At 40.8% G+C, this 14,376-nt stretch overlaps 1 protein-coding gene across 2 annotated transcripts; it reads left to right on the top strand.

Moving 5' to 3' along the window:
• The first annotated feature begins 1,211 nt into the window (after window positions 1-1,211).
• On the top strand, window positions 1,212-13,555 carry LOC131343401 (class I histocompatibility antigen, B alpha chain-like). Of its 2 annotated transcripts, XM_058375068.1 has the most exons (8): window positions 1,212-1,294; window positions 2,558-2,629; window positions 9,625-9,885; window positions 10,141-10,416; window positions 10,968-11,249; window positions 12,062-12,166; window positions 12,253-12,275; window positions 13,083-13,555. In XM_058375068.1, the coding sequence occupies exons 2-8, from the start codon at window positions 2,560-2,562 to the stop codon at window positions 13,158-13,160; spliced, it is 1,095 nt and encodes a 364-aa protein (XP_058231051.1). In that variant the 5' UTR covers window positions 1,212-1,294; window positions 2,558-2,559; the 3' UTR covers window positions 13,161-13,555. The 2 variants fall into 2 exon arrangements, with proteins under 2 accessions (XP_058231051.1, XP_058231052.1); XM_058375069.1 differs by lacking the exons at window positions 12,062-12,166; window positions 12,253-12,275.
• Window positions 13,556-14,376: the final 821 nt, after the last annotated feature.

Below are 14,376 nucleotides of genomic sequence, written 5' to 3' on the forward strand. Positions count from 1 at the left end.
GAAATGATATTGATATTAATGAGAGGAAAAGTAGTTGTAGGGATGTTTTTTCACTCCCACAAACACAACAGTTACAACTCCTCAGATTCTGCACTGCTTTGTACCATGTTCACTGCCACACAGCACAAGTAGCATAAATCAACCTCTTTACTGTAAAATTTATTTATTATTATTTGTTCCTTCTTTCACAACCTCTAAACTTTTTTTTTTTTTTAAGTGTTTACTGAATTAAATCCCATATGTGCTTGGATATTTCAAATGCTTGGTGGAATTTTTATTTTCTTAAATTTGTTATTTATAGTTAAAAAGAAATGACAAATTTATTCCAAATTAAAGCACATGGTGTAAGAGTGGATTATTAAGAACATATTTATTTTTGTCTACTCATTAAAATCTTTTAATTACTCACATAAATCTGATTATATATTCAAGCACAACATATTGTATTATTATATATAATAGACATTAAAGATACAGATAATAGATCATATTCCTTACAATTAAATAACTTACCCATGTCATCAGCTTGTTTTTAATTTAACCTCCAGTGTCCTGGGTTCGAGTCTCGCTCTTGTTCACTGTGTGTGTGTGTGTGTGTGTGTGTGTAGTTTGCATGTTCTCCCTGTGCTTGGTGGGTTTCCTCCGGGTGCTCCGGTTTCCTCCCACAGTCCAAAGACATGTCTCTAAATTGCCCATAGTGTGTGGTTGCATGACCCGATGATAGATCAGATAAGCTTTAAAAAAAAACTTTGAGAACTCCTTTACATTTTAACAACAATTACAACAAACTGTAAAATGCTGCGGTTTCAAATACACGTGTTTCCTGACCGAGTCGCTTCCCGCAGCACTGCACGAGCTCGCGGCTCCATCTAGCGGCTGTGTGTGGAACAGCATGAACATCACAGCCACTGTAATAAGTTAGGAGTAAATATAAGGGTTTGTATTTTGTGTTGCACCTTCCTGAAGTTGATTTATGACTTATAATTGATTTCATCTCTGTGCTCTTATTAGCATTAGAAAGTATTTGTCCTGTGGTTTTCTATCAGACAAATTCAACACTACAATTTATTTCCAGAATCCCATAAACTCATGGCCAGGATCGAAGTGAACAATAAATATTAAGAAGTTTAAACCACTTTTTTTTGCCCATATCTGATCAGGGTTAGGGTGCGGTTTTGTAGCTGACGTTTCTGTGTCTAGGGGGCGTGCTGAAGGTTTATAATAAATCAACAGCTAGAAAGGAAACAAGCCACAAACCAAACACTGCGTCTCCACTTCACTCTGTCATTTAAAGGTAATTTATACAACTTCTTACTTCACACCTCACATTGATTACGAAGCTGAGAAAAGAGAATCATGTGTTAATTCCTGTGGTATTGAGTCAGCAGGGTATTTTTGAACATGTATATTGTACTGAATGAAATGTGACTGTGATGGAGCTCAGAGAGAAACCTGAGTGCACGTATATACGGCGCAAGAAAAGAAAAGTTGTGTTTCTTTAACAAGGAGAATGTATTTGAATGTAATTATAATAAACAAAATACTGAACACTTTAATTATTAGAAGGATTAATTGTAAGATCTACACTGTCTAAAATCTGTTCCACATTTGAAAAAAAAAAGAGAACATGATTGTTTTATTTTCAGATTAAAATTGGTTACAGAAAATGGCAGAATTGTTGCTAATTTGCAACATACGAGAAACCCACTTTCAGGAATTTTGGGGATTTTTTGACCTTCAGAAAGCTGGTGTCAGACGGCTCAAAAGCGTATCTCTGTACTGCTATCTCCTGATCTATTCACTATATACTGTGCTATGTGTGTTGGAGTAAAACTCCTCTTTACATACTGTGTTTTGGGTTGCAGTGTTTTATAGATGTGAGCCACAAACAAAGCTAAAGGACAGAGCTGTACCTAGTCATCTCTTTTACCCCGGCTGTGTGTTCTGTGTGATTAGTTGATGGACTAATTGGTGTGAAACTGTACAAACTTAAAGCGTCCTCCTGTAAGATATAGAGTGTGGGAAGTGCTGTAGATATTACAAACTAAAAAAAAATCATCTACACCCCTGTGCTTTCACACTGAGGTTGGAAATAGAGACACACATTTCCCTTCTATGGTTAGTTTCTGGTTTGGTTGTATGATGTTTTCAGAAGTCAGTCATCACTTATTTGTAGTAGGCTACATTTTGCCACCATGTTATCAGGACTTCACTGTTTCTGTACTGAATCTGAGCAAAATAAAATTGTTTACATATATAAAGTCCAGCTCTAAATGCAAACACTGTAGACCTTTCTACAATGTACCCTCAATATTTGTAACATTATGCTGAAATTGCGAGATTTATGAACAATGCTATGTATCCATCACCTGTCCATCAGTTAGTTCTAATTGGGGCAGAGCTTATTGGAGCGTAGTTCATTTAAACTACTCCTGAGTATTAGTATAAACTCAAATGAATCCTGACACAACACTTCAGGACACAGGCATATGTTTAAAAAGGGTTTTTCTTTTAACCATTTTAATGCCACTTAACATCTTCTGTTGAATCTCTGCAGGAATGGAGCACAGTTCTGTCCTTGTGGAAGTCCTGATCTTCCTCATGATGACTTTTCCTCAGGCATCTGCAGGTGAGAGTGATTTAATATAGTGAGTAACTGCTGTATTGTGTTCAAGTGTCACACTTCAGGTCATGCTGTTATATAATCCACAGTGTGAAGGTGAAGCAGAGTCACTGTTACAGCCTGAAGTGGATTAGTTTTCTGTAACAGCATGGCCTGGAGTCAGCAATAAATATAGTGCTGAGGTCCAACCGAGACGCCATCACATATTTCTGTGTTTTTCTCTTAGTATGAAGCAGCATATAGAGACACACATTTGCTCTGTGCCACTGAAATGAGTCTGTTAGTGAAGTGACTCCTGAGAGTGAACCTGGGTGTGCTCTGGGTCTGGGTGAAGGACTCACAGCTGGTCCTAAAGTGTAAGATGTAAGACAAAGACATAGAGTGTGAGAAAGTGCTGTAGATTTTGCAAACTGAAAATTTTTTCTTCATTACAGTGTACATGTTTGTACAAACTGATGGTGAAAGGAGACACACACTTCCTCTTTCAGTTAGCTTCTGGTCTGGTTGCGTGGTTTCTTTGAAACACTGTCATGCTGTAAATTTTGCTGAGAGCAAGCAGCACTGCTCTGAAGTCAGTCAGCACTTTCTCAAAATAGGCTACATTTTGCCACCATGTTATCAGGACTAGTTTACCAGATAGTTGAGATGCAAAAGGATCTCTCAAAACCAACGACTGATACTTTGTTTAGCGAAAATGGAAATGTTTATTCATGGAACTGCTGATTGTCAAATTCATCCAGTAAAGATGTTCTTGTCACAGAAACAGAAGCAGTTTTATAGAGGAAAAAAAATATTTTAAACCTATTTACATATGACAAACATGGACTTGTTACTTTATAGATTTCTATTTGAAACAGAATTCAGTATCAGATGCGCAGTCCTGGTTCATTTTGGACCAAATGATAACCCAAAGGAAAGCCAGAGCAATCCAGTCAAGCCGAGAAGCTTTCATTGTCATTTCAACCATATATAGCTGACGCAGTACACAGTGAAATGAGACAACATTTCTCCAGGACCCCAGTGCGACATAAAACAAAGCAGAGTTAAGGACTTAGGGTACGTCCTAGCCACAAAAGTGCAACGTGTGCAACCTAGGGCAAGACAAAAGAAAGTGCAAACAGACAATACAAAACAGTCCAGGACACAAAATACATAAAAGTACATTCTGTATAATGTACAATACATTGTGCAAAAATAAGAAGATTGTAAACAACGAGGGTTCTTGTAAACATATATACACTTCTGTAATAGCAGCAGTTGGTGGCAGTAATGCAGCATGCGAAAACAGCAATTGCGTGAATGTGCAAAGACAGCATGAGAAAAAACAGCATGTAAACTGTTTTAATATGGGTGGAGCTGTAGACATGGAGGTTTATTAAATGAGTGTTTGAGACTGAAAGTTTGGTACAGTTCAGTTCTCACAGTTGAGTGTGTGTGTGTGTGCTGCTGGGCTTTCTTGCTGATGGAGCTGGTGTTGAGTGACCAGGTGAAGTTCTCCACCAGATGAACACCAATCAATTTGGTGCTCCTGAGGATCTCCACGGATAATCCATCAATGTTTAGCAGAGAGTTGTCACTCTCCGTCGACATCTTTTTAGTGTTGTCGATGTTCAGTGACAGGTTGGTGGCTTGTCCCCAGGCTGTTAGCTGTTGCACCGCCTCTCTCTATGCTGACTCGTCATTTTTGCTGATGAGACCCATCATGGTCATGTGCAAACGTGTGCAGTGAAATTCAGCCATGTTCACACTAATGATATCACGTCCTTTACACATTTAACCAGCAATAAACTATTTAAATTTCTAAATAATAAATAAATAAATAACTCTGAACAATGTTTCAATTTTGCTTACAGCAGCAGTTTTTCAGAGAAAGCACCTTCTGAGTTCATCCAGTCTTCAGCTCCATGAACATATTCTGACTGCTATCAAAAGTCTGAGATCTTTAGGGTAGGAAAAGGTTTAGGGCATAGAGAAGGCCAGAAAGGTTTCCCAGAGCAGTAGAGAGGTCTGGCACCATATCAGCAATTGCCCATATTTAAATTGTTTTTATCTGAAGTGTCTGCTGTACAAGTCCATGTACCATGTGTTTTTCTCTTTTTCTCTGTCACTTGTTTGTTCATTAGTGTTCTTAATCTACATGCAGACTTCCATAAATCTTTCCTGTTGTCTGTGACTAGTATTAAAATCACTCTACGTACACAGAACCGAGTTGATGAATTGAATTAATAATCAGATAATAACTTCAGCAATATAAAGAGCAGTTCAGCTGGCAGTTTATTTCCTCATGATTTGTAGTTGAAATGTGTAAGGATGCACCGGAGGCAGGCTTAGCAGAATCCATAATGCAGATCTTTATTAAAACAAGACAGCAGGCTAGAATCAGTATCGATGTGGCAGTGCAAAAGGGTCAAAACCGGGAAATCAAACACTAGAGTAAACCGAAACAAAGCCGAGAAATGAGAGACGTAGAAAACAGGGACAGGCAAGAATCATACACGAAAATAGCAATCAGAGGCAAATAGCAAGGCTTGGTATGTAAACTGCAAGAGAGAACAATACTTCGCAGCTAACAACAGACAGCGTGCTGCTTATATAGCCGAGCAAGAACAAAGCCATAGCCAGAAAGTCAGTATTCGGGTGATGGTGCCCTCTGGTGTTCTGGCTCTGCATATGACGTTACAGAACCCCCTCCTCTAGGAACACCTCCAGGTGTTCGACGATGCGGGCGCGGGGCAGGTCGGTTCGGGAAGTTCAGGTGGAATTCTTCCGTGAGAGAGGGGTCGAGAATGTCCTGAGCATTGACCCAGTAGCGTTCTTCCGGGCCGTACCCCTCCCAATCCACCAGATATTGAAGGTGTCCACCTCGACGACGAGAGTCAAGAATCGTGCGTACCTGATAAGCTAGAGAACCATCGATGTCCAACGGAGGGGGTGGTTCGGTGATAGTGGGGCTGAAGGTCTGAGGTTCATGAAAGGGCTTCAGTAAAGAGACATGGAAGGTGGGAGAAATGCGGTATGTGGGGGGAAGCTCGAGGCGGAAAGAAACAGGGTTCACTTGGTGTAGGATTCGGAACGGGCCAAGCTCAGCTTATGACATGGGAGCTTCAGTCTTAGATTTTTTGTAGAGAGCCATACTTTCTGCCCCACTTGGCAAGCAGGATGAGGGCACCGACGACGGTTAGAGCGAATTTCCTGTTGTTGGATCACCCTTTGGAGCATGAGCTCTCTCCCATACCTCTTGGCTACGTCTGGACCAGTCCTTGACCGTGGGCACATCTGAGGGTTCCCCGGACCAAGGGAAGAGGGGAGGTTGGTAGCCCAGCACACACTGGAAAGAAGTTAAGCCGGTGGAGGTGTGGCGCAATGAGTTTTGGGCATACTCAGCCCAAGGGAGAGACTCACTCCAGCGGTGCTGTTCGCGGCTACAGTAAGTTCTTAGAAATCTTCCAATCTCTTGATTAAGTCTCTCTGCTTGTCCATTAGACTGAGGATGATACCCAGAGCTGAGGCTGATACTGATTCCTAGACGTTTACAAAACTCCGACCACACACGGGAGGTGAACTGTGGGCCGCGATCAGAAACAATGTCCTCAGGTAGGCCATAGTGACGAAAAACTCCCTGGAAGATTGCGGTAGCAGTTTCCATGGCAGTAGGTAGACCATTCATGGGGATTAGCTTACATGACTTGGAAAACCTGTCAATTACTACCATGACTGTAGTGAAGCCTTGCGAGACAGGGAGGTCGGTGAGGAAGTCCACTGCTAAGTGAGACCATGGTCGATGAGGAATGGGCAGTGGCTCTAGGAGTCCTTCTGGTAGCTGACGACTGGTTCGGGACTGAGCGCAAGTCGAGCATGAACGGACAAATTCCTCTGCATCGTGGTTGAGGGATGGCCACCAGAATCGTTGTTGCACCAGCTGAATGGTTCTATGGATGCCTGGATGTCCGGAACTCGGGCTCTCATGGATCCACTGTAAAACTCGCTGGAGGAGACTCGAGGGCAAGTATACTTTGGTAGGAGGAATGGTAGGGGGAGGAGTTTCGGTAGACTGCGCTTGTTCGATGTCTCTCATTAGGTCACATTGCACGGGGGCTATTCGGACGGATGGTGGGAGGATAGTTTCAGGACTGGCAGGTGGTTCTAGGGTCTCGTGGATTCTGGATAGAGCATTGGCTTTCCCGTTCTTAGATCCTGGGCGATATGAAACTGAAAACTGGAATCTAGTGAAGAATAGCACCCACCTAGCCTGGCGGCAGTTGAGGCATTTAACATCTCGGAGATAAGCCAGGTTTCTATGATCTGTCAGCACCAGGAACAGATGGCGGGCTCCCTCAAGCCAGTGTCTCCATTCTTCCAGGGCAGCTTTGATGGATAGCAGTTCCCTGTTCCCAACGTCGTAGTTTCTTTCCACCGGCGTGAGCTTACGGGAGAAAAAGGCGCAGGGATGAAGTTTCTTGGACTCTGGCTGGCGTTGGGAGAGCACGGCACCTATTCCACTACTTGATGCGTCCACCTCCACTACAAACGGTAGCTCAGGGTTAGGGTGGCAGAGTATCGGAGTGGAAGAGAAGTTCACTTTTAGTCTCCGAAACGCAGTCCGGGCTTGATCCATCCATGTCAATTTCTTGGGTTTGCCTTTCAACAGAGAAGTTAACGGGCTTGCAATAGTACTATAATTTCGGATGAACCTCCTGTAGAAGTTTGCGAATCCGAGAAAGCGTTGTAAACCTTTGATAGACGTGGGTTCTGGCCAAGATGTTATGGCGGATACTTTCTTCTGATCCATTTCTACTCCCTTGGGCGAGATTAAGTACCCTAGGAAAGCAACCGAAGAACAGTGAAACTCACACTTTTCTAGTTTGACATATAGGCTGTGGTCTGTGAGGCGTTGAAGGACAGCACAAACATGAGAGATATGTTGTTCATAGTTGGTGGAGTAAATAAGAATGTCGTCAATATATGCAATGACAAATTTATTTAACATATCTCGGAATACTTCATTAATGAGTGATTGGAAGATGGCCGGGGCGTTCGTAAGTCCATAAGGCATGACCATGTACTCATAGTGTCCATGTGTTGTGTGAAATGCTGTCTTCCATTCGTCACCCTCTCTGATCCGGATAAGATTATATGCGGTGCACAGGTCAAGCTTAGTGAAGATCTTGGCTCCTCGTAACTGTTCGAGTGCGGCGGGCACAAGAGGAAGTGGATAGGGATACGGAACTGTGATAGCATTCAGGCCTCTGTAATCAATGCAGGGTCAAAGACCTCCGTCCTTTTTTTCCACAAAGAAGAATCCTGCAGCAGCTGGTGACGTAGAGGGGCGAATGTATCCAGCCGCTAAGGCTTCTTCGATATATTCCTCCATAGCTTGTTTTTCGGGGAGAGATAAAGGATAAATGCGATTTTTTGGAGGTGTGGTGTTAGGAAGGAGGTCAATAGCACAATCCCAGGGTTGATGCATGGGTAACTCGGCGGCCTTCTCTTTACTAAAGACCTCTTGGAAATCCTGGTATTTTTTTGGGAGGGTGATTTGGAGAGATGCCGTTGGGCTTTCGATGGAGGTGGAGAGGCAGTGACGGATCATCTTATCGGAAAAAAACAGTTCACGATGCAAAAGGGAGACATAGTTCTCCATCCTTCCATGAGATATCTGGGTTATGAAGTTGGAGCCAGGGAAGGCCTAGGACGACGGGGTTAGATGGGGAGGTAAAGACTAAGAAGCTTAGTTTTTCTCGATGAAATAATCCAATCTGAACTTCTATGACAGATGTGTGATGAGTTAGTAGGCCCTTCCCAATAGGTTGATCGTCAATGGCGGTGACTCTTAGCGGTGGGATACATGGGATGGTAATGAGTCCGAGTTCTCGTACTAGATTGCGGTCAATCAGATTTACTGCAGCTCCGGAATCAATCAGCGCTGTGACGAGAAAGCGAGAATCCTTATGCAAGAAGCTAACTGGCAGAGAACTTTAGAAACCAGTCTCACAACCTCTACCTGGGAGGTGGTACGCTTTTCGGGGCACTGGAAGATCCGTTGACCTGGTTGTCCGCAGTAGAAACACAGCTGCTGCTGGAAACGGTGTTCACGCTCCCCCTCTGAGACACGAGACCTCCCCAGTTGCATCGGCTCAGCGGCTTCCTCTCTCTGGCAGTGGTATTCCATAGAGCGGCGTGGTGTGGAGCGAGTAGTACTTTACCACACTGCTGACGCCCAATCCAGTGCTTTACCCGTTAGAAGAGACAGCATGAATGCGCTTCTTATGGTTTCGCTGCCGTAGGCTTCTGGTTGTAAAGTGAAAAAGTTGTCCATTTGACGCAGGAAACCCCGACATCGATCGGCGGCACCATCAAACTTCTCCGGCAGCGCAAAGCGTGGTAATTCTCTGTGCGGAGGTGGCACGGGAGCTGAGGCTGTGGTCGGCACTTGTTGTTGTAGCAGCCGCGCGTTGGTGGCTTCTAACTCCGCAACCTGGTCCTGGTAGTACCGGATCATGTGCCCTTGGCGAACAATGGTTGCACTAAGATCCGCTGGATTCTCTCTAGGTGAAGTATTCTGTAAGGATGCACCGGAGGCAGGCTTAGCAGAATCCATAATGCAGATCTTTATTAAAACAAGACAGCAGGCTAGAATCAGTATCGATGTGGCAGTGCAAAAGGGTCAAAACCGGGAAATCAAACACTAGAGTAAACCGAAACAAAGCCGAGAAACGAGAGACGTAGAAAACAGGGACAGGCAAGAATCATACACAAAAATAGCAATCAGAGGCAAATAGCAAGGCTTGGTATGTAAACTGCAAGAGAGAACAATACTTCGCAGCTAACAACAGACAGCGTGCTGCTTATATAGCCGAGCAAGAACAAAGCCATAGCCAGAAAGTCAGTATTCAGGTGATGGTGCCCTCTGGTGTTCTGGCTCTGCATATGACGTTACAAAATGCTCCAGGAGTTTATTTTTTTTTAATCAAATCAGTTTAAAGCTGCTCTTTGTTTTACAGTCACACACTCTCTGCAGTATTTCTACACTGCAGTTACACCAGGAATACATTTCCCAGAGTTTACTGCCATTGGTCAGGTGGATGGAGGACAGATTGTGTACTATGACAGTAACATCAGGAAGATGATCCCAAAGACCGAGTGGATACAGAAGAATGAGGGAGAAGATTACTGGAACAGTGAGACACAAAAACTACAGGGTTCTCAGGAGACCTTTAAAATCAATACGGCTACAGCGATACAGCGCTTTAATCAGACTGGAGGTAAAACACACACACACACAAACTACAGGTAAACACTCACAAAACCTAAAGAGATTAATACAAAGTAAACATAAATTACATAAAACATGAAATAGAAATTGAGTGTAAATGAGATTTAAGTGTGTGAATGATGAAGAACTCACTGAGGAGTAAAGTGTGGTGTTTGAGTGGAGAGTGTAGAAGGAGACGGAGCTCAGCTGAACCTCATCACACTCACCTCTGGGTCTGTGTGTGTGTGTGTGTGTGTGTGTGCAGGAGTTCACACAGTGCAGCTGATGTACGGCTGTGAGCTAGATGATGATGGGACTGTTAGAGGATACAGCCAGTACGGTTATGATGGAGAAGATTTCATCAGTTTTGATCTGAAAACTCGCACATGGATCGCTCCAACACCTCAAGCTCTGATCACCAAGAACAAGTGGGATTATAATACTGTTATGACTGGCAACCTGAAGAGATACCTGGAGAACACCTGTATCGATTGGTTAGAGAAGTATGTGTCTTATGGCAGAGAGACTCTGGAGAGGAAAGGTAAAGTGTCTGATCTTCTCCTCTGTGTTTTCAGGCCTCATTTTGCTGCTTGCACTTTTCTCTCTCACTCTCTCCATCTCTTTTGCTCTCACTTTCCAGCTCAAAGTGTAGATGTTTGAATGCACTTTTACATTTCTCCTCAGTACTAAGACTCTGTAATCAAACCATGCTCTATCCATCTGTGGTTTCTTTGGGATCTATTTATATTAGCAGTGCAGAAATGAGCAAAATATTTGCTCATGTTTCTAAAGTAACTCAATGTTAATTTATTGTTTATTTAATTATTGTGTAAAAGCAATATCACACTCACAATTGTGTGTTTATCTCACCTGGTTATCAACTGTGATTACCTGTGGCCTCAGGCGGATCACAGACATGATGATATTCAGGATAACAGCACTCTAGCTAATGTGACATTTCTTTAATACAGCTAGGAACTCTTTTACATCTGTATAGCCAAAAATCTCATTGCATTAGAAAGGAAGTCTGACACACATCTAAATGAATCGCACACAGAGTTTTAATGTTTCTGTCTCTGTGTGTCTCTGCAGATCCTCCTACAGCATCAGTGATCCAGAAACACTCGCCTTCTCCAGAGGTGGTGTGTCACGCTACAGGTTTCTTCCCCAAAGAGGTGATGATCTCCTGGAGGAAGGACGGAGAGGACGTGAACGAGGACGTGGAGCTCAGAGAGACGTTACCCAACCAGGATGGAAGCTTCCAGAAGAGAAGCATTCTGAAAGTCCCAGCTGAGGATCTGCAGAAACACACCTACACCTGCGTGATTCAGCACAGCAGCTTGAAGGAGGAGTTAGTGCTAGAAGTACCAAAAGGTCCTGATCCACTACAGATTTACAGTGAATACAGATTTACTGATGCAGCAGATAATAAAGATTTAATATAAAGGTTTTAATGTACTGTAGTTCCAGTTAGACGTTCAAGTGGACAGCAGATTAATGCACTATTTGTCCAAAAGTCCCTGGACACCTGATGATTAGACCCATCAGCTTGTTTATTTCTAAACCATGGGCATTAATATAGTGCTGTTCCCCACTGCTGTTCTGCTGGGAAGACTTTCCACCAGACTTCGAGTGTGGTTGTGGGAATTTCAGTTCAATTCAGTTTACAAAGCAGCTGTACAGCCATCTAGATGGCTATAGAGACATCCAAGCATTACCCCACAGAAACCTAACACACACGCACACACACACACACACACACACACACTCACACGCAGACACACACATGCACGTGCACACACACACACACACACACACACACACACACACATACACACACACACACACACACACACACACAGATAAACCAGACTTTACTATATGGTCAAATGTTATTAGAAATGTACAGGAAACCCTGCATTTATTCTGATTACAGCAATTAAAGTATAAATTCAAGAAAGATTAAAGTGAACTATTCAACTATCGAATTATTTAAGTGAAAGGTAAATTTATAGAGTGAAGAGTTTCAGTAAAAGTTGAAATGACTAATTAGATAATTAAAATAATAATTGAATTACCAGGGGAATGAAAAGTTGTTGTTATTCTTGACACAAACAATTAAAATCTACACTTCTGTACAGTGTAGATTTAATGATTAAAACATGTTCTTTAATGTTTTCTCCCAGGATTAGACTTTTCTTTTGTGTTCTTCACACTGCTTGTGGGGTTTGGTTTTGTGATCTTTCTCATTGTCCTGATTCTCATCATACAGCAGGAAATAAGATCCAGAAGTAAAGATTTTAATAATAATAATAATAATAATAATAATAATAATAATAATAATAATAATAATAATGTTCTCTTGGTTTTGTTTTAGGTCTAAATGAAGAAGTTAATCAGGTAACTCTAATATTACAAAGCAAAATGCAGTAGATACAGAAAACCTAGAGATTTATTTATTAACACAGATTTCATTTTTAAACAAAAATTATTACAGGCATTATTGTGTTCCCTGAGCTGGTGGAGAATTTTATACTTTCTAAGTCTAAATACATCCACTATACTGTATGTAGAATAGAAATGGATTCAGAGAACTTTATAATTCGACAAAACAGAAGTAAAATTCTATAATACAGAAGTAATACAGGCATAAAATTCTTTAATACAGGCATTTAATTCTACAATACAGAAGTATAGCTCTAATACAGAAGTATAACTATAATACAGTAGTATAATTCTATAATACAGAAGTATATCTCTATAATACAGCAGTATAATTCTATAATACAGAATTATAACTCTATAATAGTGAAGTAGTTTCTGAATTATAAGTCTATAATACAGACGTATATCTCTATAATACAGAGAGTACTTCTCTATTATAGAGTTCTTTAATTTTAGATTTCTGTTCTATATACAGTGTAGTGGATCTATTTAAAATGAAGTGGCTGTGTAAAATCTCTTTAGAAATGACTCGATTCCCTGAACCTCCTCACTACAGGTTTATTTAACAGATATAACAGATATAATCCCCAAGACAAATCAAGTCTGAAGTTTATTGAGTTGATCTAGCAGGCTAATGACAATAAAATAAATATCTTATAAATGATATAAAAAGTGATTTATGCCACACGAATGAAACAAAAAGATAATTTAATAGATGATAATAACCAGTTTAACTGAGTGATGCTCTGTTCTGCTCTACAGATCCTGAAGAGGAGAGGAAATGATGATGATGATGAAATGGATTGTTCCTATGTTGTGTATTCCTTTGTCAGTCAGTGAGGCAGCAGAGTCGGGGTAATGTGTCTGTATCATGTCACACACTGTTTATAAATGATTATTAACCCTGAAACAGATGTTTCCGATGTTCTGCAGCTAGAGGATTTAGAACATGTCGAACACCACATTAAGAGAATATAGTATTATTTCAGAATTGCTTCTGGGTTTTTATTTTTTATATTTTTTTTATAATAAAATCTTTAGGTAGAATCTGTATTTTAAGAAAATGAGAAAATAATAGCTTTTTAAAAACTCTGGCAATTAAACTGCTTCTTGTGTCAATGACTAATGCTGCAATTGTGTGAAAATCGTTATCTCTCTGTCACATGAAGTACATTTCATTTATAGTCTTGTCAATAAATATTTTTTAATTCTGCCATTCTAAGTAGTAAATATTTTATTTCATTTCTGTATTTGGTTCTTTTTCACTCAGACTGAGTTATTACTGTGGAAATACATATGTGTGAAATATGAAGATTAAAACACTTAGGCATGTGCTGTTATGGGAAAATAAGCAGCAGCAAGGTTGTGTGATGAAACACAGTTCCTGTTCATTACTTTCCTTTAGCAGTATGTCTTCAACCTGTAATTTTTGCAGGCCAGAAAAAAGAAAACTGTGATCAACTGGAAAAACTTTTTTCAACTTTTTCAACTTTTATTTTTACGTGTATTTACTGTATAGCTGAAGATTACATTGATAACATTTACTGAAAATGTGAAATGTGAAAGAGTTATAAATTAAGAGATAATGGTGTCCAAAAGAACCTGAAATTCTAAGAAAAATAAGATAGGTGGGATTCTCTCAGTGAAGAGGGTTTGGTTTGAATATTAAGAAAAGATAAGAGAAAAGAATAAAAGGCTATGTTTTGTGATTATTATTTCAGAGGTTGTTGGGATGTTCATTTGTGAGCAGCTCAATTCTTGTAACCAGCGCTGATTGCAAATAAAACCTTGTACAAGGTGGGGAGCAAAAACTTCCTTTTTTTGAAGGTGAATGAAAGAAAAATTGTTGCTGATAAACAAAATTTATTTTTTGATAATGAAAGAACATAATTTCAAATTTCAAATTATGTTGTATATACGTATCATATTTTAAACAAAATATCTTGATGTTGGTGGTCACTGTTCTCTATGCACTGATGCAACTGATTTCTGACGTTTCCCTCAACACGTTCCCCCATGTCCACTGGAACTTCCTGCCGAATAACATTCTTCAGCT

Source organism: Hemibagrus wyckioides, linkage group LG22, assembly GCF_019097595.1.
Source record: "Hemibagrus wyckioides isolate EC202008001 linkage group LG22, SWU_Hwy_1.0, whole genome shotgun sequence".
Classification (NCBI taxonomy): Eukaryota; Metazoa; Chordata; class Actinopteri; order Siluriformes; family Bagridae; genus Hemibagrus; species Hemibagrus wyckioides.

Coding starts and splice junctions, on each gene's coding strand:
- LOC131343401 (XM_058375068.1), top strand. CDS start 2,560: ATGGAGCACAGTTCTGTCCTTGTGGAAGTCCTGATCTTCCTCATGATG. Junction 9,886..10,140: donor GCGCTTTAATCAGACTGGAG/GTAAAACACACA, acceptor GTGTGTGTGCAG/GAGTTCACACAGTGCAGCTG. Junction 11,250..12,061: donor AGTGCTAGAAGTACCAAAAG/GTCCTGATCCAC, acceptor GTTTTCTCCCAG/GATTAGACTTTTCTTTTGTG.